Source organism: Lithobates pipiens, unplaced genomic scaffold (assembly GCF_037356315.1).
Source record: "Lithobates pipiens isolate NorthernLeopardFrog02 unplaced genomic scaffold, aLitPip1_a1.2 Scaffold_8, whole genome shotgun sequence".
NCBI classification, from domain to species: Eukaryota; Metazoa; Chordata; class Amphibia; order Anura; family Ranidae; genus Lithobates; species Lithobates pipiens.
Window position 1 is genome coordinate 512,998,104 of NW_027507903.1, and position 26,998 is coordinate 513,025,101.

Consider the following 26,998-nt stretch of genomic DNA (forward strand, 5'->3'; position numbering starts at 1 on the left):
TTCCTGCCACACACATAAAAATGCTAGGACCAATTGATCCAATACTTATTAATCAAGTATGTTTTGGGTCAAAGGATGAAATCAAAGTACCCAAAAGGAAACCCACACACGGGAAGAACATGCAAACGCCATGTAAAAAGCACCCTTCTTGGCATCTGAAGTCAGAACCAAGAGCTGCAAGGCTATTCCAGAGCAGTCAAGGCTTTGTTTGAGTTCCAAAAACGGAATTTCTTCCACAATAGTCACATGACCAATGTTTTTTCGTTTTTGGTAGAGTAAGGTATAGTTTGAACTCTTACATGAGTGTGGGGGAAATCCCAAGTGCCCTCCTTGGATGACTCCCTCTAGAACTGTAAAACTGTAGACACATTTGGTCTATGGTCATCAGGGAAAATAGAAGGCTGAATCTCGCCAGCTGGAACTCAGACAGCAAAAAAGATCTGTCGGATGTTTAACTCTGTCCCTAGTCCACCCAAAACGACCCAAAACACCCAAAAGAAAGAAATAACCCTGAAATTAACCCCCCAATTCAATCACACAATCAGACCTGTCTTATTCTCGCTGGCACCGATCACCTCTTTCTTGCGTTTTCCACACAGAAACCCAGACATGGTGGTCTCAGCTTGAGGGGTCTCAGCCGACAGTGAAAGGGCGTAGGACAAGAAGCGACAGACGCCAACGGTCCAGGTTATTTCTGACAGGGTGACGATCGGATGACACAGGGGCTGAGCAAAGTGGAAGGGTTTGGACAGCTGGATGTCTTGTCCAGTAAAAACAGGAGCCGGATCCAACACAGGAGAATGTAATGACCGTTTCTAAAGAGGAATTTGGGACAAAAGGGAGACAATCGGCGATGAAAGCGTCTGCTCTTGCCTCGGTAGTAAGTATGAAACTGCTGCCTGGTCCGTGGAGACTGGAGCTGCACCCGCAGCAGTGCCAGGAACGGTGCCAACCCTTCAGCGGGCTCATTAGTTTAATGCAGGGAATGCTGCACTGGCCACAGTGTATTTGTGTGTTTATATACATGCATAATTCATTTGTATAGAAATAGGTCACCTTTAATCTCTAGTCTGCACTGCGTAAATACATTAAAATACCAACTGATAAAAGAACTAAGCATCACCCAAAATTGAAAGTACATGTTCAACCTAATAAAGAACGTCTCTTTGCTCCCTTTTAGTCTGCTAAAGCCATGTCCTCAGCCCTGCCTATTTCTCCTTCTATGAGCTACAGAGCACCTCTCCCCGAGTAGAGATGGAGATGTTCTATAGTCCTAAAGTACTTCCTTTTCTAGCATGACAATGCTGCTCCTTTACAGATGCAGTACAGTAGCCATCGTCAACCTAGGACAGGATGTGTATTAATGGCAGGATCACCAGGTGAAAATAACAGGAACAAAAAAATAAATAAATAAATAAATAAAGAAGGACTAAACGATTATCAATTAGGAATTGTATGGTGCCAAAAGTTTGTACAACGCATTACAGTAGATTACATTTTTGTTTTTGGGTTTAATATGCTTGAACATAAACTTAAGTGCAATGAAACTTCTGCAGTCTTTTGTGACAAGAACAAAATTTTAATTTCCCAAGCCCCCTCAAAAAACAAACAAAAATAGGAGACAAGTATGAATGTAAAATGAAGGAACCCATATATAATCAATGCATGTAAAATATTTTTCTGCTTAGTATATATTAGTTTCACTGCTCTGCCCATTCAGCAGCAGATTTTTTTGGACAGGTTTTGCCCAACTAGAAACAGATGGTTTTTGACATTGTGAGATAAATAGTGTGTGTATAATAATAAAATAGATAGAGAGATTATATATATATATATATATATATATATATATATATATATATATATATATATATATATATATATATATAATATATCTATATCTCAAAATTGGAATTATATATATTTATATTCTATATCAATTTTTTAAGAGATGATTTACTAGTATTTCGGTCTTGTGAAAGCTGGTAGTCCATTCCTTTTCTCTCCAGCACCGTAATGTGGCACTCCTAGGTCATCTTTTACAATGCAGGAACGATGGTGGTGCTTGATTTGCCATTATATGTGATGACGAGAAGGACGGTACAGAGAGTGATGAGAAGAGTGGCTGAGGAGGATCGGTGAAAACAGCTGAAGACTGCAGGTCTCTGGATTAAAGTATTGGAATGGTTTTGGGAAACAGTTAAATTGATGGGTTTAATTCTGCTTCTCCAAAAATAATTTTCAGTTAAACCTGTGTGCAGTTAGTAAAGATCATAAATTATTAAATCTTATGTTGGGATGCAGTTGACAATGATTAACCACAGAGCGAGTCCACACCCAGATACAGTATATGACACAACGTGACTCAATGGTGACAAGCATATGATGCCAAGAGTTCAATAAGAAAAGGGAGAAGTGCACTTTATAGCCAGCAGGTGGCGCCCATGTGAAAATCAGGAGAGGAGAGGATTCTTTAAAAGCCAAGACCACCAGTCTAACCTTCACTTCTGCATATAAACAAACACACAATGCCAGGAAGATGACCGTCACATTGGTTGCCAGTAATAATAAGCTGCAGGAAAAAAGAAATCTGCACGCTGCTAACTTTATAGCAAAGTTTTTCAGGAGTACTGTTTTACCAAAAGTGCCCCGATACCAAAAACAAAAACTGAATAGAAAACATGGTCCCGATTGGGTCAGAGTTTTAAACTGCAAACTCTACTATAAAATTCCTTCTTAGCATATTCAGTACACTTAAAGCCAAGAAAAAAAAAAAAAAGATAGGATCACCAAGTAGTATTTTTAATAAAAGCTGAGCTTTGTGGCCAGCCATGAGGATCCTGGTTTGTAGGGTGACTACTAGTTGTGCTCCTGTGTGGTCAACCTGATACATGCACCTTAAGCACGTCAATACCGGGCACTTTCACTTCTTTCCCGCCCAGGCACATTTTCAGCTTTCCGGGCTGTCGCACTGTGACAATTGCGGTCATGCAACGCCAGTGGTGGCTGGTGCTCGAAATTTTTAGGGGGGGGCGCAAACAAACTGAAAGAAAAAAAACAAACAAAAAAAACCATCAAGTACAGCCACTGTACTCATAAATTGCCGCCACTGTGCCATCAAACACAGCTACTGTACCCATCAATTGACGCCAGTGTGTCCCATCAATTGACGCCAGTGTACCCCCCCCCCCCCCCGTCCGACAACTTACCTATCTTGGCACTGTCCTCCACGTCTTCTCCCATACGCTGTCATCTCTGCTATGATTGTTAGACTGATAGGCGTCCAATCACAGCGCATGTTGCTTCAGGCAGTCAGGTGACAGGGTAACCAGACCCGAGCACCTGATTGGCTGAGAGGACGCCTATTAGAGCCGACAGCTCTAATCAGGCGCTTCCAAAAACACCCCCGCCGCTGTAATTCAGATGCCCGGCGCCCGACAAGGGGCCGGACACCTGAATGGGGGCGGCATCGGCGACAATATATAGATTCAAGCAATGCATGAATCTATTGGTGATAGAGCGGTGCAGGAGAGGGGGGGTGGCGCTCCTGCAGCCTCTATAGACGCACCGCCACTGTGCAACGCTGTTCCCAAACAACATTTTTACCATTTTTGTGAAACAGTTTTCTTTTGGTGGTATTTAACCACTTAAACCTCCCCACCCCTCCTGTCCAGACCAATCTTCAGGTTTCAGCGCTGATGCACTTTGAATGACAATTGCACGGTCATACAACACTGTACACAAATAGAGCTTTCTTTTGGTGGTATTTAATCACCTCTGGGGTTTTTTTTTTTTTTTTTTTACACAAAATAAATTATAAAATATATATATTACACATATATATAATTTTGCAAACGGTTAATTTTTCTCCTTGATTGATGTACGCTGATGAGGCTGCACTGATTGGCACCGACTGGTTACATTGATAGCAGTGCCCACCAGTGCTGCCTAGGTGGGCACAGATGAGGCAGAATTGCCTCTTCCTCTTGCACAAAAAAAGTGATTACCAAGCTTTTGTTTATATCATGTGATCAGCTATCATTGGCTGACTGCTGATCATGTGATAATGGGCCGGGACCGAGTCACAGTGATCACATTGCATGCCGCGCTGCAGGGGGTGCATAGGGAGCATGCAAAAGGGGAGGCCGCCATATGACGGCCTCCTGGAAATTTAGGTCCGTTCTGTGGGCGTCACTCGGCTATAGCGCAGACGCCAAGTGGTTAATCACCACTGGGGTTTTGTTTTTTTGCTTTAAAAAAAAAAGAAAAAAATTATTAAATTATTACGGTAATAAGGAAAAATTACAGAAAATTGTTGTTGGAAAAAAAAAAAAAAAAAAAAAAATAAGGTTTCTTGGAGGGAATATTAAGGCACATGAATGCAGCTTTATCAGTTTACATCTGCAGCTTTGTCCAGTGTCATTGCAGCCTTGTCAGTGTAGCCTTGCTCCAGTGTCATTGCTGCTTTCCAGTTTAAAAATGGCGCTCGGCTGCTCTCCGCTGATTGTGAACGGAGAAGCGAGCCACCGAGATCATAGCCGAGTGTACTCTGATCCACTCACAGTCACGCCCAGTCCCTGTGTCCATCATAGGGCGGGACTCTGCGTCTCACTCCTCCGCTCACAATCAACGGAGATCAGCGGGGGGACTGGCGTATAACACGCACCCACATTTTCCCCCTGATTTTAAAGGGGAAAAAAGGGCGTGTTATAAGCCGATAAATACGGTAAGTTTTCTCCTTTACTGAGGTGGCACTAATATACAGCACTGACAGGCATCACTAGTGGGGACTGATTATCAGTGCAGATCCCCAGTCAGGAGAGCCACTTATCGGCTCTCCTCTACTCACGCCCTGTCAGCCTGAATAGAGGAATGCCAATAACTGGCACTTCCTAGGTACACTGATCAGCTGTGATTGGACACAGTTGATCACATGGTAAAGAGCCTATGTCATAAGCTCTTTACAGTAATCAGAGATGCGGTGTGTCAAAGCGACACACCACACTACCGATTGACGCGTACCTCATTCTGAAGTCATATGACGGCCAGTCAGAACAGAGGGAGAGTTTATAGCAAAATGACGAATGGGTGGAATGTAGCTAAAGAGGAGCTCCAGGCTCCTTCAGAAAAAAACTTAAGTCAGCAGCTACAAATACTGTAGCTGCTGACTTTGAATAGAAGGACACTTACCTGTCCAGGGATCCTGCGATGTTCAAAGGCACCCCCATCTGTAGTAAGGGAAACAGGAAACGAAGCCTTGTGGCTTCACAGCTTGTTTCCTACTGCGCATGCGTAGGGGGAAGAAGGGGAGCAGCGATCTGAGCCGGAAGTGGGAACCTGTCAAAACCAGGTACCCACTCCCCTCCAAAAAAAAGTGTCAAAAAGTGTCAGTGGAGGGGAGGGTGCAAACAAGCAGAACCTTCTTTATGGGAGGAGCTCCGCTTTAACGTTTAAAATTACAGGCAAACCACAGATAAAATACACATTTGAGAGTGGTATTAGCTGCTCATTGGTGGCTGAAACGGCTGTAGGAATATCAGCAGATAACTGCTGCTGTTGTCATTCATACCAGTGTTAGTTGCCTGCGCAAATGTAGCATTAACCCCTTCATGCCTGAGGCTTTTTCTGACACTTGATGCTTAAAAGTTAAAATCTGTATTTTTTACTAGAAAATTTACTTAGAACCCCAAAAACATACTTTTTTTTTAGCAGAGACCCTATTGAATAAAATGGTAATCGTTGCAATACTTTGTGTCACACTATTTGCGCAGCAGTCTTTCAAATGCAAATTTTTTGGAAGTAAAACACTTTCATGGAAAAAAAAAAAAAAAAAAAAAAAAAAAAAAACACCCCATAAAAAAAAGCCCAATTTTTTGAATAATGTAAAAAAATTATGATGTTATGTCAAGTAAATAGATAACTCCTACAATTTTAAAGCATGACATGTTGGGTAACGATTACACTAGAGATACACACACACACATACATATTCGATATCTTTTATATCTGATGCTTTAAGTTAAAGCACATGTATACCCAAAACAAAAATATAATATATTACAGTTTACTAGTCCTTAGTTATGGTGGCTACATTAATTTTCTTTTTTCAGTCCCCCTCCCCCATTATTTTCACCTATTGATCCTACCAGTTAGCACACTGCCTGTCTAAGGGTGACAATGCTCACTTACTGTATCAATGGAGGAGCAGTGCTGTAACAAAAAAAAAAAAAAAAGAAGAAGGACAGAACTACAGAACTCCCCCTGTTCATAAGAGGCTAAGGCACCCACCCAAAATAAAAAGTTTCTGTCTTGGTGGGAGTTTGTCCGATACTTTCCGTAAAAAAAATAAAATAAATAAAAAAAAAGGCTATTCAGGTTTTTCTGTTCTACCAGATTTAGGAAAAATGCAGCACACTGGAACCCGGCCACTATATAGAAAGCTATGCTCCTCTGACATGTTTCAGGCCTTGGGGACATCTTTGCCACCCTATATAGTGACTGGGTTCCGGTGGGCCGCATTTCCATCTTCTGATCTGTTTCAGCTAGCCTGGATGAGCTGGTTTGAACGTCGGCACCCGATTTGTGCTTTGGAGGGGAAGGTTTGCAGTGCTTTGAGCGGTACTCCAAATTTTTGTATATGGATCACATTTACACAAGCACACAGTTTTCCCAATTGTGGATTGGACAACAGAGTTTACACCTGAAACAGTAAAAAACACTTGTAGTCTCCACTGGAAGTCGGTGTGTCAGGGTGACAACTCAGGAGCACTATTGGGTGACAGGGACAGTGTTGTCACCCTACATCACGAAAAAGTGTCCAAACATGGATCTAGGGATAATTGTAATAAAAGCTGTACATTTAGAAAGAAGAAGAAGACGACCTGTAAGTAATGTGTATAGGAAATATTAGTAATTGGGTTTACATTTACTTTAGAAAAGCCTAAAAATATAAATAACAACAACAATACACAATAAAAAACACTTACTCTTTCCGTCAAAGTAATATACGCGACAGACCAGAGCGATGGTAGAAAAGTAAAAGCGCAAAAAAACACAAAAAAATAAATAAAAAAAATAAAAAACACAGACGCCTTTCCTCAGAATTTAGACAGACTGCAGTGACAAAGCACATATATGACCCAACCTGCTTCCTGCTGATAACATAATAGGGAAATATATACCGAATATAGATACATTTTATACGAATAAAACTATTTTGTGAATATTTGTCACAATCAAACTTTAACAACTACAGTCAAATGAGGTCTCTAATGATACCACTAGTAACCTGCAAGACACAAACTACTATACTACTCTCCTCCCTGGGGGGCCGTGTCTCCTACCTTCCCTCCATGGCTGCAGCATTCAGAAGTGTCCCCAACATTTTACACTTCTGGGAATATGGAATGTCCATGTCCCCCATCACCCCCCTATGTCATGGCTAAGTGCTCTAAATGATGTAGGGGATCAAAGCATAGGGACCACAGTATTGAATGTCTTAGGCCCTGATGGAGGCTTCACACACACAAGATTAATACATCTTCTATTGCAGAGAATGGGCATTTGGATTTGTTAAAGGAGATAAAAAGGGTTTCTTTAAAAAGGCTAGCACATTATACATTTTTATATATATATATATATATATATATATATATATATATATATATATATATATATATATATATATATATATATACACATACATATACATACATACATACATGGATCGGTGTGTTATGGGGAAGTAATGGATTGCGAGTGCATGGACATGGTACTTGTGCTCCATATAGCTCTACAAGTCACTCTAAATCAGGGGTCTCAAACTGGCGGTCTGTGCCTGTAACTGTCAGCCTTGCAATGCCTTATGGGACTTGTAGTTTCACAACAGCTGGAGGGCTGCCAGTTTGAGTCCCCTGCTCTAAATGGATCTCTGATTGGTTGGTTTAGCTGTATACAGAGCTGTGCCAAATTAAAAACTAAACTAAATAAATACAGGATGCTATAGAAGAAAAAATAAAAAATAAAGGCCCCTTTCACACTGGGGCGGTGCGGCCGTCGGCGGTAAAGCACTGTCATTTTTTAGTGGCGCTTGACCGTCGTTTTAGCAGCGGTCTGCGGCCGCTAGGGGGGTGGTTTTAACCCCCGCTAGCGGCCGAAAAAGGAATAAAACCGCCCGCAAAGCGCCACTGCCCATTTCAATGGGTAGGGGTGGTTTAGGAGCGGTGAATACACTGCTCCAAAGTGAAAGGGGCCGGTTTTTTCAGGCGCTACAAAGGCGCCATTTTTAGCGCTGTAGCACCTGAAAACCACCCCAGTGTGAAAGGGGCCAAACTGCAATTCAGGTAGGGGGGGGGGGAGGTGGCTTGAGGGTGGGTAGCTGCAGAATGTGACCATGTTTCAGGTTACACAATAAACATGGGTGTAACATGATTGTAAGGATGGAATTATCCTTTAAACCTTATACGAGACCTTATAGAGTTACTATACTTACCTTTTCGATGATCCACTCCTTTGTATGTCATTTCTTCTGGCCTCTTAGGCCACTGCTAATATTCGCCTGGTTAAATACCCATCTCCACCCGTTGCACGAAATGGTTCATCCCATTGCCTTGTACGCCCTGTAATGATGCAAGGGCCAGCAGGAGGAACCACAGTGTGCGGAGGGGGGGGGGGCAGATATTTTATACACCTAGTATTCAGGAATACTTGCAGCGGCTGGGGAGGAGCGAAAAGGGGGCAGATCAATAAATGGGTCATTAGAAAAGGTAGGTTGAGGATTCTATTACAGGTATGCTGCACTATAGAAAGTGGCTGTGTGCTGATGGGGTTACTTTAAGGCCAGTAAAGCATGGAAGGAAGCCAGTACCCTTACAGCTCCTAAAGTGATTACAGCATGTTTATACAGCAGCTTCTCCACCCAGTCATCTCTGCTGTATTCCCTCCCAGCCCTCCGGTCTCACATTCCTCACAACATAATGAAGTGACTCCCTGACACGCTGTAAATATCCAACACACAGCTTGTCACCATATCGCACCTCCAACACATCAACGTGGCCCACTCTTCTCCTTCAAATAATAACAGCTGGTACTGACAGGAGGGGGGGGGGGACTTCTCTATCCTAAACAGGTTTTAATATGTGTAAATTATTTGCAAAGCCACAAACTCACAACACAAGTGTAGAAGTTGGTCCACTCATTAAAAACAAAGCACCCCCTATGCGGCCAAGATCTTGCTTACACCAATCATTTTATACAGGGGTGAATTAGGTGGTGTCAGAGCTCCTTCTAGTGGTCAGGCTACAAATATTTAATATAAAAGCAATAACATATACATAAAAATTTAAATATACTATGCCTTTAACGTATTTCATCTGCCATATGAGTAATGTTTTTACATAAATGGCTATTTACTTTTCCTTTAGAAGAGAAAACCATCAGGAGTTTATCCTGCAGAAAGATCACTCCCTGGGGCTGTTACCAGGGCACCATTGCCCATTACCCCCTGAAAACTCCTTCAATACTTCCATGGGAAAACGTTGCTCACCGATTTTAAATAGAGTGGGGAATAATGAGAACTTAGTATTTTACTAAAAGGATAAGTTGAGTATGTTACATGTTCCACCTGTTCTTAGGATGGAACATGTAACATTTTTCCAATGCTGCCCTAATTCACTCCCCCCTGGTGACAGCAGTATGGGGGAGAAGATCCCCATACTAGCTGTCAGAAAAATTGTGCATTTATACATTTATTTTTTTTAAGTGAACTTATCGTTTAACGATCATATGACTTCTGTGATTGGCTGTCACTGCAGTCATGATCGAGAGCCTGTCATGCTGGCATTGAAGCCCATTCTTTCCTTTTTTTTCCTACATATATGCCTTACATGGTTGGCATGAGGTTAAAGTGGACCTGTATTCACTAGTGAAGATTTGCTGTGTTAATTAACATTTGCAAATGTTCCATATATGTCTAATGTTAAAAAAAAAAAAAAAAAAAAAAAAAAAAGGTACGCTTAGTAGGATTTTTTTTTTTTTCCAACAAAAATATGTAGAATACATATTGGCCTAAACTGATGAAGAAACTTGTTTTTTTTTTTGGATAGTATAGCAAAAAGTACTTTTTTTTTTTTAAAATTGTCGCTCCTTTTTTGCTTATAGCGCAAAAAATAAAAACCGCTGAGGTGATCAAATGCCAAAGAAAATTCCATTTGTGGAAAAAAATAAAATAAATAAAAGGATGTCAATTTTGTTTGGGTACAGCATCGCAAACAAGTTCTGAAAAAAAAACAAAAAACACCATCAATCGCAGCTTCACTGTGTCCCATCAAACCCCCCCCCCCTTCTCTGCGGGAGGTCCGGACTGGCACTTGCCTTGCTGTGGTGTCCTCTCCTGCTGTGTCTCCTTCAGTGGGCACTCCTCATACTTCCAGTTTTCTCTCTCGGGCACAATGGGAGAGAGCAAACCGGAAGTGTCATCTACCTCAGATGTCAAAACACATGGCTGTAGTAATAGATACTATGGCGCAAGCTACTCGGCACTTCAGAATGTGCCAAAAGCCCGCAAATGAAGCACCACATCTGCAATCTCGTGATTGCATAGACATGGAGCTTCCCATAGTGCACTGTGTCTGGCGTCCGAACACAGTGAACTTGAGGAGGGCGGAATGGTAAATCAGTAATTGGGGAAAGATGCGGGGGGGGGGGGGTGCGGACCACGGGCAATACTGGTGACTAATCCTTTGCCATTTTTTGGGGGTGCAGCTTTCAGGGTTTATTTAATCTTTAAAGTATATTTGCAGCTGGACAGAGGATGTCTGCGCTGACAAGGAACGTTGCAACATTGGAGTGGATGCGAGTATTTTTATATAACTGAATCACTTTGCCCTGAATAGAGCACTACAAATCTCCAGTTGTGTGCTCCCTTTTTGCAGACATCGTGTACAACGTAGGACTAGCAGCCTTCATTGGCTTTTTTTAAGCTTTTTGCCCGCGGTTTTAACCTGGTGATCCTGGCAGTAGCACTTCTTGTCCTAAGGCGACAGCATTTACTCGATCTTACGTTTTCCACAAGAGAGAGGGGCATGGTTCTGTAGTCCTCAGAGATAACTGAGAACAATGCAATTGATAACAGTCAGCACAGAAAGCTATCAACTGGCAACAATTCTGGCAGGATCAACAGATTTTTGTCACTTTTTGAACAGATAAACAAAACACTTCCAGTGGTTTATTTAGACCAAAAGCCAGCAAATAAAAGAAGATCACTGAGTTGACATTCACTTTAAACTGCTTATGATCTACCAGCAAAAAGCATATTAATCTCACCGAAGCTCTGACACCCCAGAGAAGCGGCCTGTTCTCTTACACATCATCACACTCAGTTTTTGGCACGCGATATTCCTCCTCCGTGGTCCCCCCCCAATCCAAGGTCACAGAGATGATATAAAAATAGCTGATCAGTGCAAAAATGTGACTGTGATTACAAGTCCATTCAGTCTGTGCCAGCCTACACTATTCATTTATGTGCTTTTATACAGAATGTGGGACAAAGGACATAAAAAGGGGATTGAACGTATTAGAACAAACCTGGCGTGGAAATTTTAGAGCTCATTCACAGCAGCAGCTTGGGGTGCGCACAGTAAAGCATGATAATGCACCACGCATGTGTTGCAGTGCTGATTATTTTCAATGTATCTGCACAACACACCAACCCTGCAATAAAATGCTGCAGCTCTTCTCGGGCTGTTGTGGTACATACACCACAACGTACTGGGGCGTATTAAAACCAAAAAAAGGAATAGTGCAGTAATCATTAGATGTAGTGACTGTAGTGACTCCCCCCCCCCCCCCCCATCTTTTTTCACCTAGTAACACATCTCCTGTATTAGGCTGGATTCACACCTATACATTTTTAGTGCTTTTTGCAGATTTGCACTACAGTCCATTTAACATGGTTTCCTATGGAAAACATTCTGTAGTGCAAATCTGTGAAATGCAAAAAGTACTAAAACGCAATAGGTGTGAATCCAGCCTTAGAGTGTCCCCACTCTGGATGAAGGAGCACAGGGACACATCTGGACAACAGCATTCAGTTTGGGGGGAGGGGGGGTGTTAATTGTACTGGCAGTCATGCTAAGGGTTAAAAGTAGAACTATAAGCAAAACTTTATTCCCCCCACTTCCTGTCCCATAGCTAATCTGGAAGTAGGAGAAAATCCCTGCAAATGAAGGGAATTTGTTGGGGACCCCTAGGCCACCAGAAGTAGTGTCCCCATTGGAAGGTTTCCCCTCTATTACATTTCTGGGGATAACGCAAAATTTGGGATTTTATTTTATTCAATGATGATAGACAGGGCAAAGAGAGGGTGAATCCCCTTAATGGGGACACAGACAGCAATAAAAACCAGTGTTCTAATCTCTCTTTCTACTATCCAAAACAAAAAATTACCTTTGGTTGTACTTTCAGTATTCAACCATGCCCTGGTTAATTACAGTGCTATACTAGGGGTTAATTTCTGTGTCTAACTCGGAGTAAATTAATTTGCTGTGCTGGGGGGTATTGCTGAACTTGACACAAGTTGGGGGTTTTCACACACACACACACACACGCACAAACACGCACACGCACACGCACGCCCCCGGCTCGTACTTCCAGGTGCTGGAGCCACCCCTGAATATACTAACAAATTGAAGCCAAACTCTAGCTCAGCTCCAGTCCTCAAGGCACCCCGACAGGTCATGTTTTCAGGATTTCCATTATTTTGCACAGGTAATTTGATCAGTTTCACTGCCTTAGCAATTACCACAGCCCGTTTCATCTGAAGGAAATCCTGAAAACATAACCTCTTGGGGCGCCTTGAGGACTGGAGTTGAGAAACGCTGCTCTAGCTTTTTAAGCAGTGACAGCTCCCCCCCATAAAGGTGTTATATAAATAAAATAAAAAAAGGCGATTATAAGCACCCCTGTCAGTAGTAAATGGTTTGTCTCAACCTTAATGCTACATCTGCAAAAAAGCTTGTCCTTTTGAAAAACAGACTTACCGGCCAGATCACAAGGTAAAAAAGGAAAAACAAATGTAGCCATCACATCTAAGAATTGGTGAGCTGCAATAATTCCACTAAATTTAAACTGTGCATAAGTGGTTTTTCCTTAGTGCTCATGCACATGGACACTTTTAAAAACTGGCTGCAAAGCTAGCTCTGACACCTGGAAAAAAATAAAAAAAAAATAAATAAATTGGCGGTAAAAAAATTTTTACCGCGTTTTGCGCATTTTTTAAAGAAACACATCTCTTGGCTATAGCACTCCCAAATTTCCCACAATGCCACAGAAAACAAAGAAAATATGTTACGCGTTTATGCACGTTTTTTCACGGTTCGCGTTTTTACAGCTCTAGCTCCGCGCCACAGAACGCACTGGTCCTGAGTTTTTTTTTTTTTTACAGCTTAAAAACGCCTATGCCATTTGCAGCTCAAAAACGCCTAGGTGGGCATGAAGCCATAGACTAACATGGACAGCCATTTTTAAGCTGCAAAAAAAGCTCAAAAACGCGGCTGTAAAAACGTCCGTGTGCATGCGGCCTTAATCCCCTTCCTAATTAACCTACTGCAATTTTTTTTTATTTTTTTTTAAATACCAGTCTTGATTACATATTTTAATTTTAGACTCAGTGATGTCACTGGGTCTCTGTGCTTCTGTATGCCATGCAGACAGATCATGGTTGGTGGGAGGGGCCAGCAGGGTACTGTACATAGCTTCCAGAAAACAGAAGAGCACCCTAGGTAATGACAATGTAACCAGTGCTGGACACTGACCGAGCAGATGCTGCTGATCCAAAGATGCAATTTGTGATTATCTTTGTCACATTTCTCAAAGCAAATGTGCCCCTGAACTCGCCCATCTGTACCGAATCATCCGACTCGTGACAACCCACATCCAGAACCACGAGCATTGCTGTAGGCCAGTCCCCTCATGTGTGCCAAGCCCCATACACAGGATCCATCCAACCCACAGTGTGAGAGATTGATGGGAATCAGAGAAGTAATAAGAATAGCAAAATGTCAGCTCTATATAAAAGACTTGCAGAAAATTCCAGTAAAATGGGAAGGAATTGGTCGTGAGAATGGCTGCTGCAGCACTTCCTGACATATAGACGATATAAGAAGGGGACAGGAAGGAGAGAACAAAGGAACTGACATGATATAATGTGCACTGGGATCTGTGCTGAACACAAACTACAAGGGAGGGGGCAGAGGAGGGCCATGCACCATACTGGAGGGGTTAGGGGAGCAGAGGAATGCCACACACCATACTGGGGGGGGGGGGGGGCAGAGGAGGGCCACACACCATACTGGAGGGGTGAGGGGAGCAGGGGAATGCCACACACACACACACACACACACACACACGATACTGGGGGGGGGGGGGGGGGGGCAGAGGGCCACGCACCATACTGGAGGGGTGAGGGGAGCAGAGGAATGCCACACACCATACTGGGGGGGTGAGGGGAGCAGAGGAACGCCACACACACACACACACACACACACACACACACACGATACTGGGGGGGCAGAGGAGGGCCACGCACCATACTGGGGGGGGGGGGGGGGGCAGGAAGGGACACAACCACACCACAGATGTACAACCCAGGATAACATGTCCACTTCTGGATATCTGCGCCTAAATATCAGGGGTACTGTAGAGTGGATGCAGATAACTGGGGTATGCATTTAAGCTTAAGATTAATCTGGTATATATCACCTGCTTGTTTTTTCCCTTCCCCTATTAACATGTTGATGATATTTTGAAATAAAATGTCTCAAATATACATTATATACAGTGCATCTGTAAAGTATTCACAGCGCTTCACTTTTTTCACATTTTCTTATGTTATGCCCTTATTCCAAAATTGGTTAAATTCATTATTTTCCTAAAAAAAAAAAAAAAAAAAAAAAAAAAAAAAATCTACAAAATACCCCATAATGACAACGTGAAGAAAGTTTGTTTGAAATATTTGCAAATTTATTCAAAAAAAAAAATAAAAAATAAAAATCACCAAAATGTACATAAGTATTCACAGCATTCTCCATGACACTTATAATTGACCTCAGGTTCATCCTGTTTCCACTGATCATCCTTGAGCTGTTTCTACAACTTGGGAGTTCACCTGTAGTAAATTCAGTTGACTGGACATGATTTGTAAAGACACACACCTATCTATACAAAGGCCCCACAGTTAACAGTGCATGTCAGAGCACAAACCAAGCCATGAAGTCCAAGGAATTGTCTGTAGAGTCCTCTGAGACAGGACAGCATTGGAGGTCCCAATGAGGCCTCCATCATCCCTAAACTGAAGAAGTTTGGAACCACCAAGAGTCTTCCTCTTCCTAGAGCGGACCTGCCTGGCCAAACTGAGTGAAAGGGGGAGAAGGGCCTTAGTCAGGGAGGTGACCAAGTAGAACCCGATGGTCACTCTGACAGAGCTCCAGCGTTTCTCTGTGGAGAGGGGAGAACAACCATCTCTGCAGCACTCCATCCGCCTGGTCTGTATGGTAGAGTGGCCAGGCAGAAGCTACTCCTCAGTAAAAGGCACATGACAGCCCCCCTGGAGTTTGTCCAAAGGCTCCTGAAGGACTCCAAGACCATAATAAACAAAATTCTGTGGTGTGATGAAACAAAGATTGAACTCTTTGGCCTGAATGGCTGGAGTAAACCAGGCATCGCTTATCACCTGGCCAGTACCATCCCTACAGTGAAGAATAGTGGTGGCAGCATCATGCTGTTGGGATGTTTTTCCAGCAGCAGGAACTGGGAGACTAGTCAGGACCAAGGGAAAAAAAAATGAATGCAGTCATGTAAAGAGACAACCTTGATAAAACCTGCTCCAGAGTGCCCTGGACCTCAGACTGGGGCAAAGGTTCTTCTTCCAACAGGACAACAACCCTAAGCACACAGCCAAGATAACAAAAGGAGTGGCTACAGGACAACTCTGTGAATGCACTTGAGTGGCCCAGCCAGAGCCAAGACTTGAACTGGATTGAACATCTCTGGAGAGATCTGAAAATGGCTGTGCACCGATGCTCCCCATCCAACCTGATGGAGCTTGAGAGGTCCTGCAAAGAAGAGTGGGAGAAACTGCCCATAAATAGGAGTGCCAAGCTTATAACATCAAACTTAAAAAGACTTGGAGGCTGTAATTGGTGCCAAAAGGTGCTTCAACAAAGTATTGAGCAAAGGATGTGAATACTTATGTACACGGGATTTTTTATTTTGAATAAATAGATTTCAAACCAACTTCTTTCACATTGTCATTATGGGGTATTGTTTGTAGGATTGTGAGGAAAATAAGGAATTTAATCCATTTTACAATAAAAACTAACATAAAGCTTGGAAAAAGTGAAGCGATGAGAATACTTTCCGCATGCACCGGTTCCCATTTCAGACCAGTGATGTCATCAAGGGCTCTCTGTGCTTCTCTATGCAATGCAGGCAGATCATGGCTGGTGGGAGGGGCTAGATGTTAGGATAAAAATCTGATCGCATTCAAACACAACTAAAGTATTTTTCTGGTTTCGATTGAGTTTAATTGAATTTGTCACGTTATATCCCAGCTTGATCAAATTCATGTAGCCGGTTGAAGTCATGGGTGGTTGATTGGTTGTTTTTGGACAAACACTTACAATCGTATGTTAGTCAATTCGTTAAGCAGTCTGAGGGCTCGTTCACACTTGTGTGCTGTGACAACAAATACTAAAACGCAAGTGATAAAATGTGATGCTGCAATACGCTGGTTGTATTGTGAATGGCACCTCTATACATTGTACAGAAGAGGAGATTGGCTGGCATCGTTTTCCAGCAGTCCCGTTCAACAGAAGCCAATCTAATGCCCAAGCAAAGGATGAAATTTGGCTGGTGCCTGCTAAACTTCAAACGATGTGTACCCAGCTTTATTGTCAATGGGCTCTAAAATGTGCCATGTAAATGGCCATATTAACCTCTCCCTGACTGAATACAAGAGGCAGCAGAATAAACGGGCTTCAACACCCAGCCACCACACACATATCAGCCATAGTCCGATCTTGTGATGAGAGCCTCTGATCGGGAACCAGCGGGACATTCTCCGGATCATGTGACCGCCCTAAGAGACAAATCACAGCACTTAAAGGGCCACGGTGAGATTTACATAGAGATGTTCATGGATGGTGCAGGGATGGTGGGAGTGTATGACCAGATTGCCAGGCTGGACTGAGAGCCGACACCAATCAGATCGTGTTTATTGCCATTTTATATGGAACGCTGATAAAGCTCTTGTTTAAGGGAGTTCTATATTCATTGTAAAAGATTTCACTTCCCGTGCCCGATGATTGTGGATGGGTCGGATATCAGCAGTACAGAGGCCGTCTGAGTATCTATCTCAACCATGAAACCGATAGATCCCCTCCATTCCCAGATTACAAATCCAACCCCCCCCCCCATATCTCCTCCATTCCCAGATTACAGACCTCTCCCCCCCCCCCCATATCTCCTCCATTCCCAGATTACAGACCTCTCCCCCCCCCCATATCTCCTCCATTCCCAGATTACAGACCTCTCCCCCCCCCCATATCTCCTCCATTCCCAGATTACAGACCTCCCCCCCCCATATCTCCTCCATTCCCAGATTACAGACCTCCCCCCCCCCCCCATATCTCCTCCATTCCCAGATTACAGACCTCTCCCCCCCCCCTCCCCATATCTCCTCCATTCCCAGATTACAGACCTCTCCCCCCCCCCCCATATCTCCTCCATTCCCAGATTACAGACCTCTCCCCCCCCCCATATCTCCTCCATTCCCAGATTACAGACCTCTCCCCCCCCCCCCCCATATCTCCTCCATTCCCAGATTACAGACCTCTCCCCCCCCCCCATATCTCCTCCATTCCCAGATTACAGACCTCTCCCCCCCCCCCCCATATCTCCTCCATTCCCAGATTACAGACCTCTCCCCCCCCCCCCCCCATATCTCCTCCATTCCCAGATTACAGACCTCTCCCCCCCCCCCATATCTCCTCCATTCCCAGATTACAGACCTCTCCCCCCCCCCCCCATATCTCCTCCATTCCCAGATTACAGACCTCTCCCCCCCCCCATATCTCCTCCATTCCCAGATTACAGACCTCTCCCCCCCCCCATATCTCCTCCATTCCCAGATTACAGACCTCTCCCCCCCCCCCCATATCTCCTCCATTCCCAGATTACAGACCTCTCCCCCCCCCCCATATCTCCTCCATTCCCAGATTACAGACCTCTCCCCCCCCCCCATATCTCCTCCATTCCCAGATTACAGACCTCTCCCCCCCCCCATATCTCCTCCATTCCCAGATTACAGACCTCTCCCCCCCCCCATATCTCCTCCATTCCCAGATTACAGACCTCTCCCCCCCCCCATATCTCCTCCATTCCCAGATTACAGACCTCTCCCCCCCCCCATATCTCCTCCATTCCCAGATTACAGACCTCTTCCCCCCCCCCCATATCTCCTCCATTCCCAGATTACAGACCTCTCCCCCCCCCCATATCTCCTCCATTCCCAGATTACAGACCTCTCCCCCCCCCCCCATATCTCCTCCATTCCCAGATTACAGACCTCTCCCCCCCCCCCCATATCTCCTCCATTCCCAGATTACAGACCTCTCCCCCCCCATATCTCCTCCATTCCCAGATTACAGACCTCTCCCCCCCCATATCTCCTCCATTCCCAGATTACAGACCTCTCCCCCCCATATCTCCTCCATTCCCAGATTACAGACCATGTTTTTTTTCTGCCTCCTTATAACATCCTCTGATCTCTCCTTTCTCTCTCCCCCCCCCAATCACTTGGACATGGAACGTAGCCACCCTCTGACAGGAAGTCTGATCAGTGACATACAACTAATCTGGAGGAGCTGAGATTTAGGGCACTTTCACACTGAAGGTGCTTTTCAGGCGTTTTAACGCTAAACAGTAGCACCTGAAAAGCACCTCTCATGGCTCCCCAGTGTGAAAACCCGAGTGCGGTCACACTGGGGCAGTGCGCTTGCAGGACGGTTAAAAAAAAAAAAAAAATAGTCCTGCAAGCCGCATCTTAGGGGCAGTACAGGAGTGCTGTATACACCGCTCACTTTGTGGATGCTTTTAACCCTTTTTCGGCCGCTAGAACTAGCAGTGCTTTACTGTCAATGCAGCCAGCTCCTCAGTGTGAAAGTGGCCTTATATAAGAGACGTTTCTGAGTTAAGAACACATACTGTACTTGAATAAAATGGTTTATTTTTACGGATTAGTTTTGTGTCACTTTGTAGTCACCACCAGAACTGCTTCATCTGTCATTAACTCTTAAAGATACCTGCAACCACAGCGACTCTGTGTACAGTGCTCCGTGCAGAGAGGACACAACAGCCCCATACAGTCCAGGCATTTCTAACTGCCCTCCATACATTCTCCTGTCTCTTCTCAGAGCAAACTCCTTTAATTACCCCCTAACCATCACCAGACCCCACCACATTCTTCAACCCCCCCCCCCCTATCAGCAGACCACATTAACCACTTTCTGGCTGCTCCCTTCCCATCAGCAGACCTCAATAATACCTTCTTTTTATCACAACCTCCTTCCCTGACCATTCAATGCCCTCTCCCTCCAGCTACATTTATAGTCCATCTTCTCCATTCCTCAGTCTCCACTGCATGGACATCAACCCGCTTCCTTCCACCACATACTAGATTAACCCTTTTCTTGCCAGCCTGCCCCCCCTACACACTCCCGTTAACCCTTCGCAGTCTGCCCCCCCTCCCAGTACAGACTGCCGTTAACCCTTCACAGCCTGCCTCCCCCAGTACAGACTCCCATTAACCCTTCACAGCCTGAACCCTCCTAGTACAGACTCTCTTTAACCCTTCGCAGTCTGCCCCCCTCCCAGTACAGACTGCCGTTAACCCTTCACAGCCTGAACCCTCCCAGTACAGACTCCCATTAACCCTTCACAGCCTGAACCCTCCCAGTACAGACTCCCATTAACCCTTCACAGCCTGAACCCTCCCAGTACAGACTCCCATTAACCCTTCACAGCCTGAACCCTCCCAGTACAGACTCCCATTAACCCTTCACAGCCTGAACCCTCCCAGTACAGACTCCCATTAACCCTTCACAGTCTGCCCCCTCCCAGTACAGACTGCCGTTAACCCTTCACAGCCTGCCTCCCCCAGTACAGACTCCCATTAACCCTTCACAGCCTGAACCCCCTCCCAGTACGGACTCTCATTAACCCTTCGCAGTCCCCACAAGCACAGATTCCTTTAACCCTTCTCAGCCTGCCCCCTGCACAAGCTCCATGAAGCCTTTCCTCCCAGCCTGCCCCGTCCACTCACCCTCCTTGGCTTTCTTCTTCCTGGCCAGGGTCCCCCCCAGCTTCCCCAGGAAGGACTCATCCTTCTTCATACGGCTGCGCTGCAGTGTCGGGGATCGGAGCGGGGAGGCTGCGGACATCTCTGCCGGCTGATTTCTCCGCGGATCGGAACGTCCTCATGTGATAAGTGGAGGACAGGAAGAGGCTGAGCCGCCCGGCCGGGGAGGGGTGTGATCGGGCCGGCCCTTCCCAGGACACCGAGGGATCGGGGGGAGAAGAGATCAGGATCGGAGCTGGGTGGAGAAGAGATCACAGGCTCAGATACGGGTGGAGAAGAGATCACAGGCTCAGATATGGGTGGAGAAGAGATCACAGGCTCAGATATGGGTGGAGAAGAGATCACAGGCTCAGATACGGGTGGAGAAGAGATCACAGGCCCAGATACGGGTGGAGAAGAGATCACAGGCTCAGATATGGGTGGAGAAGAGATCACAGGCTCAGATATGGGTGGAGAAGAGATCACAGGCTCAGATCTGGGTGGAGAAGAGCTCACAGCATCGGAGCTAGATGGAGAAGAAATCACAGGCTCAGATACGGATGGAGAAGAGATCACAGACTCAGATCTGGGTGGAGAAGAGATCACAGGATCGGAGCTGGGTGGAGAAGAGATCACAAGCTCAGATATGGGTGGAGAAGAGTTCACAGGGTTGGATCTGGGTCTAGAAGGAATCACAGACTCAGATCTGGGCGGAGAAGAGATCACAGGATCGGTTCTGGGTGGAGAAGAGATCACAGGCTCAGATCTGGGTGGAGAAGAGATCACAGGATCGGTTCTGGGTGGAGAAGATATAACAGGATGGGATCTGATTGTAGAAGAGATCACAGGATCAGTTCTGGGTGGAGAAGAGATCAAAGACTCAGATCTGGGTGGAGAAGAGATCACAGGCTCAGATACGGGTGGAGAAGAGATCACAGGATCGGATCTGGGTGGAGAAGAGATCACAGACTCAGATCTGGGTGGAGAAGAGATCACAGGATCGGTTCTGGGTGGAGATTAGATCACAGGATCGGTTCTGGGTGGAGAAGGGATCACAGGCTCAGATCTGGGGAAAAAAGAGATCACAGGATCAGTTCTGGGTGGAGAAGATATAACAGGATCGGATCTGGGTGTAGAAGAGATCACAGGATTGGTTCTGGGTAGAGAAGAGATCACAGGATTGGTTCTGGGTGGAGAAGAGATCACAAACTCAGATCTGGGTGGAGAAGAGATCACAGGCTCAGTTCTGGGTGGAGAAGAGATCACAGACTCAGATCTGGGTCCAGAAGAAATCACAGGCTCAGATCTGGGTGAAGTAGAGATCACAGGCTCAGTTCTGGGTGGATAAGAGATCACAGGCTCAGATACGGGTGGAGAAGAGATCACAGGATCGGATCTGGGTGGAGAAGAGATCACAGACTCAGATCTGGGTGGAGAAGAGATCACAGGATCGGTTCTGGGTGGAGATTAGATCACAGGATCGGTTCTGGGTGGAGAAGGGATCACAGGCTCAGATCTGGGGAAAAAAGAGATCACAGGATCAGTTCTGGGTGGAGAAGATATAACAGGATCGGATCTGGGTGTAGAAGAGATCACAGGATTGGTTCTGGGTAGAGAAGAGATCACAGGATTGGTTCTGGGTGGAGAAGAGATCACAAACTCAGATCTGGGTGGAGAAGAGATCACAGGCTCAGTTCTGGGTGGAGAAGAGATCACAGACTCAGATCTGGGTCCAGAAGAAATCACAGGCTCAGATCTGGGTGAAGTAGAGATCACAGGCTCAGTTCTGGGTGGAGAAGAAATCACAGGCTCAGATCTGGGTGGAGAAGAAATCACAGGCTCAGATCTGGGTGAAGTAGAGATCACAGACTCAGATCTGGGTGGAGAAGAGATCACAGGCTCAGTTCTGCATGGAGAAGAGATTACAGACTCAGATCTGGATGGAGAAGAGATCACAGGCTCAGACAGGGCTAGTGCAAGGATTTTTGACACCCTAGGCGAAATCTCATATTGCCTTTGGCTCCACCCCCTCTGTCCTGCCCATGTAAACTCCACCTTTTTAATGAAGCACCCATCAAATGCAGCCCACCAGTGCCCATCAAATGCAGCCTCACCAGCGCCCATCAATGAATGTTTGCTTGCTTCCATTCATTTGGGAGTCAGGACACAGACACAGTCCTTCGCCGATACTGTGCCTCTGACACTAGGTGCGAATGGAGCGGTGGCTGCCTGCTGATGCTGAGACTTAGTTGCTTGCTGCAGAGAGAAGAGAGTAGCAACACCAGTGGCCGGGCACCCCTAGGCAGCAGTGCGCCCTAGGCGGCTGCATAGTTTTCCTAGTGGTAGCATCGGCCCTGGGCTCAGATCTGTGTGAAGAAGAGATTACAGTCTCAGATATGGGTGGAGAAGAGATCACAGCCTCAGATATGGGTGGAGAAGAGATCACAGACTCAGATCTGGGTGGAAAACAGATCACATGCTCAGATATGGGTGGAGAAGAGATCACAGCCTCAGATATGGGTGGAGAAGAGATCACAGACTCAGATCTGGGTGGAGAACAGATCACAGGCTCAGATCTAGGTGGAGAAGAGATCACAGACTCAGTTTTGGGTGGAGAAGAGATTACAGCCTCAGATATGGTTGGAGAAGAGATCACAGGCTCAGATCTGGGTGGAGAAGAGATCACAGGCTCAGATCTGGGTGGAGAAGAGATCACAGGCTCAGATCTGGGTGGAGAAGAGATCACAGGCTCAGTTCTGGGTGGAGAAGAGATCACAGCCTAAGATATGGTTGGAGAAGAGATCACAGGCTCAGTTCTGGGTGGAGAAGAGATCACAGCCTCAGATATGGTTGGAGAAGAGATCACAGGCTCAGTTCTGGGTGGAGAAGAGATCACAGCCTCAGATATGGTTAGAGAAGAGATCACAGCCCCCTAGATCGTGTGCACAAAATCATGTACTGGTATATGATTTTGCGCAGCTGGCCACCCTGCTGCAGTTTATATGTGGTGGGCCGTCCTGAAGTGGTCAAAGAAGCCTGAATGGGCACTGTGTCACTTTTTTTGAGACTCCATTGCTGCATCAGAGCACTCCACTAACCACCACTACTTCTGGGTACGGAAAGTGTGTGTTCATTTCCCAGGATGACCTAAGAGGCCGATCCCCAGGACTGAATACTATTACAATGGAAGGATGTCATCAGCCCATTGTAGGTCTGACGCCATCTGAGAGCTTGCATAAGGTTTGGGCTCCCTCCTCCGACACAGCAATGGAGCAGCAGAGGAGTGATGGAGGGAGAACATTGGCAGCTGAGGGTGGACTTTCAAGAAGCCCAGTTATTGATTTTCTCAAAGTCACAGACCTAGTGATCAAGGTTCCCAGGACATTTAGAGAGGGCGACTCTCCCCAGGGGGGTGACACATTTAGCTATAGATATGGTTTACAAAGATCACAGGTTCCCTTTAGTCTGTGACTGCACTATAGTGATCCAACCCTCAGTCATGTCATGAATTCCTCAAAAATTTATCAGAATAATGATTCCTCACACAAAAGAGCAGTTTTTTTCCATCTGGAGGTATATTTTATATTTTAAAAAGCTACTCTGAATTTAAAGTGTTACTAAACCCAGGACTTTCATTCACTGGGAATTTAAGAGACTTAGTTCAACAGCTCTCATGATTGGCTGGCAACCATTCAAGGGTATTCCCTTTACCACAGGGATAGAGAGGGTAAAAAAGGGGGAGGGGTATGCCTATATATCAAGAATAATGTACAAGTGAATGTGAGAGATGACATCACTAAGGGAGCTAGGGAGGAGGTGGAATCCTTATGGGTAGAGCGCTAAAGGGATGAAACTAAGGGGAAAATAATACTGGGAGTATGCTATAGGCCCCCTAACCTGAGGGAGGAGGGGCAGACGGACCTCCTATCACAATTTGGATTAGCAGCAAGGATGGAGAAGTGTTATCATAATGGGGGATTTTAGTTATCCAGACAGACTGGGCGGAGGGAACCACACATTTATCTAAGGCTCACTAGTTCCTAAATGTCTTGCAGAACAATTTTATGGGTGAAATGCTAGACGCACCAACTAGAAATAAAGCATTACTGGATCTACTGATTACTAACAATACAGACCTGAATACGGATGTGGAAATATAGCGGGCAATTTAGGAAACCGCGATCACAGGTTAATTGGCTTCAGTATAAATCACACAAATAGGAAACATAAGGGGAATACAAAGACACTGAATTTCAAAAGAACCAACTCCCCCAAACTTCAAACCTTGCTAGAAGATATTAATTGAGAAAAAATCTTGGAATCAAAGAACACGGAGGCGAGATGGGTTTGCTTTAAGAGCATATTAAAGAAGGGCATTCTATTGGGAAATGCATTTAAAAGAGCGAACAAAAGTCCTGGGTGGCTTAACTCCAATGTAAAAATGCATACAAAAGGAGAAGGCGTTCAAAAAATACAAGGCTGAGGGATCATCATCAGCAAAAAGAATTCATGCTTTACTCGCACAGGTTCTCATTAATGGGTCCCTACCAGGTTATTCTAACCTTCCCTTCTCTCTCCTGTGAATCTGATCAGCTGTTGGAAGCAAAGAGTTACCAGTACTTCAAGGTATGAAGAGAGCATGTGACAGCACTGGTGCTTTCCATTCAGGCACTGTCACACAGGGGAGGGAAAAAACAGGTAATTGGAGCTCACACATTACTACTTCACTTTACTTTGATGTCCAAAACATCAGTGGGAGAGCAAGGGGAAAAATATAATCTGCTACTGGGGTCACCTTTAAAGTGAACGTGTTGCCCTACATAGGCAAAGCACAGAATAATTTGTATCTCGGGCGTAGCTACGCAGCGAATGTAGACAGTCACGCTTGTCTTCCTCTCCGCCGAGTATCCAGGCATTCATCCTGCTAAACACCAATCCTGGGTCCCTACGGTCCTCAACTGAACAGCATCAGTCCCGCCATACCCGCGATCCGTTTCGCCGCTCATCTGGTCCCACAGAGGCATGACAAAACGAAATAAGGAGAACCGAAGCCTCCTTGATGATCCTGGCTAGGGATGAGCTTGGTGTTTGAGTGGAATGCATGTTCGACTCGAACACCGCCTGTTCGCATTGCTGGCTCATGATTGGCCAAGCATGCACTATGACCCCGCATGCTTGGCCAATCACAGCGCCGGCAGCGAGGAGAGCCATAATTGGCCACAGGCAGAATGCCTGTGGCCAATTATAGCTCAGAGGGTTTAGTACACGCCCCGCACTATATAAGGCCTCCAGCGTGGCGGCCTTGTGTAGTGTGTTCCGGCGTGCAGGGAGAGAACGATAGGCAGGGACAGTGTGTTCTTTTATTCTGAATCTGCAGGAGTTAGTGAGTGTTGTGTGCCTCCAGCACAGTATACACCTGTAGCTACCCTTTATTGCTGGTGTTCTCTAATACAGGCATCTGCAGGAGTTAAAGTGGGTGTTGTGTGCCTCCAGCACAGTATACACCTGAAGCTACCCTTTATTGCTGGTGTTCTCTAATACAGGCATCTGCAGGAGTTAAAGTGGGTGTTGTGTGCCTCCAGCACAATATACATCTGAAGCTACCCTTTGTTACTGGAGTTCTGTAATACAGGCATCTGCAGGAGTTAAAGTGGTTGTTGTGTGCGTCCTGCACAGTATACACCTGAAGCTATCCCTTATTGCTGGTGTTGTTCTGTTTCTGGAACACAGGCAGGCAGCTGCAGTAATTACAGTTGGTGTACTGTGTCATCTGCTCAGTGTGCACCTAAAGCTACCCAATTGCTGGTTTTCCCATCTCCCTACAGGCCATTACTATGTCTGGAAGGCCAACAAGGAGAGGCAGACAGTCACGAGCCAATAAAAGACTGAATCACACTGCGGAGCTCCACCTGTGCAGGGCGCTGCCTCTGCGCGTTATTCCAAAAGTTCTTTGGTGTGGGCCTTTTTTGAGACAAGTGCATCAGATCGCACCGCTGCTATTTGCAACATATATCTCGCGTGGCCAAAACATCAGTCGCTTGGGCACCACATGCTTGACCAGACATATGTTGACCTGCCATGCAGCTTGTTGGCAAGCGTACCTTAAAGAACAAAGCAGACCTCTCCTTGCTCCTCATAAGCTGGGATCTAGGTGTGTCACAGCCAAGTACTTGCGGGCACTCTGCTATTACTACACCGACGTCCAATTGTAGCAGGCAAATTTCCCTGCCCCAGCTGCTGGACCGTCAAAAGAAGTTCACTCCCAGCCATCCACATGCCCAGTGGTTGAATGCTAGCTTGGCTAAATTGCTAGCACTTCAACTGCTGCCTTTTCAGTTGGTAGACTCGGCCCCCTTCTGTGAGTTTGTGCAATGTGTGGTTCCTCAGTGGCAGGTCCCCAAACGCCACCTTTTCTTAGGCGATTCCGGCTCTCTACCGGCATGTGGAAGGCAATGTCCATGCCCCACTGGACAGGGCGGTCAGTGATAAGGTGCATATTACCGCTGACTTATGGTCCAGTAGGCATGGACAGTGACGTTACCTATCTTTCACGGCCCATTGGGTCACTCTTCTGGCAGCTGGGAAGGATGCAGGACAAAGTGCAGT

The 26,998-nt window shown here is 45.5% G+C and overlaps 1 protein-coding gene across 2 annotated transcripts in view; it reads right to left on the minus strand.

Annotated features, from left to right (window-relative positions):
- PARVB (parvin beta) overlaps window positions 1-20,519 on the minus strand; it is a 64,653-nt gene extending 44,134 nt beyond the window's left edge. The window contains exon 1 of one of the 2 annotated variants that reach the window (XM_077469384.1): window positions 20,378-20,519. In XM_077469384.1, the coding sequence (XP_077325510.1) occupies window positions 20,378-20,495 (118 nt within the window). In that variant the 5' untranslated portion in view covers window positions 20,496-20,519. Of the gene's footprint in view, window positions 1-547; window positions 822-20,377 lie in introns of those variants that run through there. The other variant, XM_077469385.1, reaches the window with a different exon arrangement.
- Between the last annotated feature and the right edge of the window lie 6,479 nt (window positions 20,520-26,998).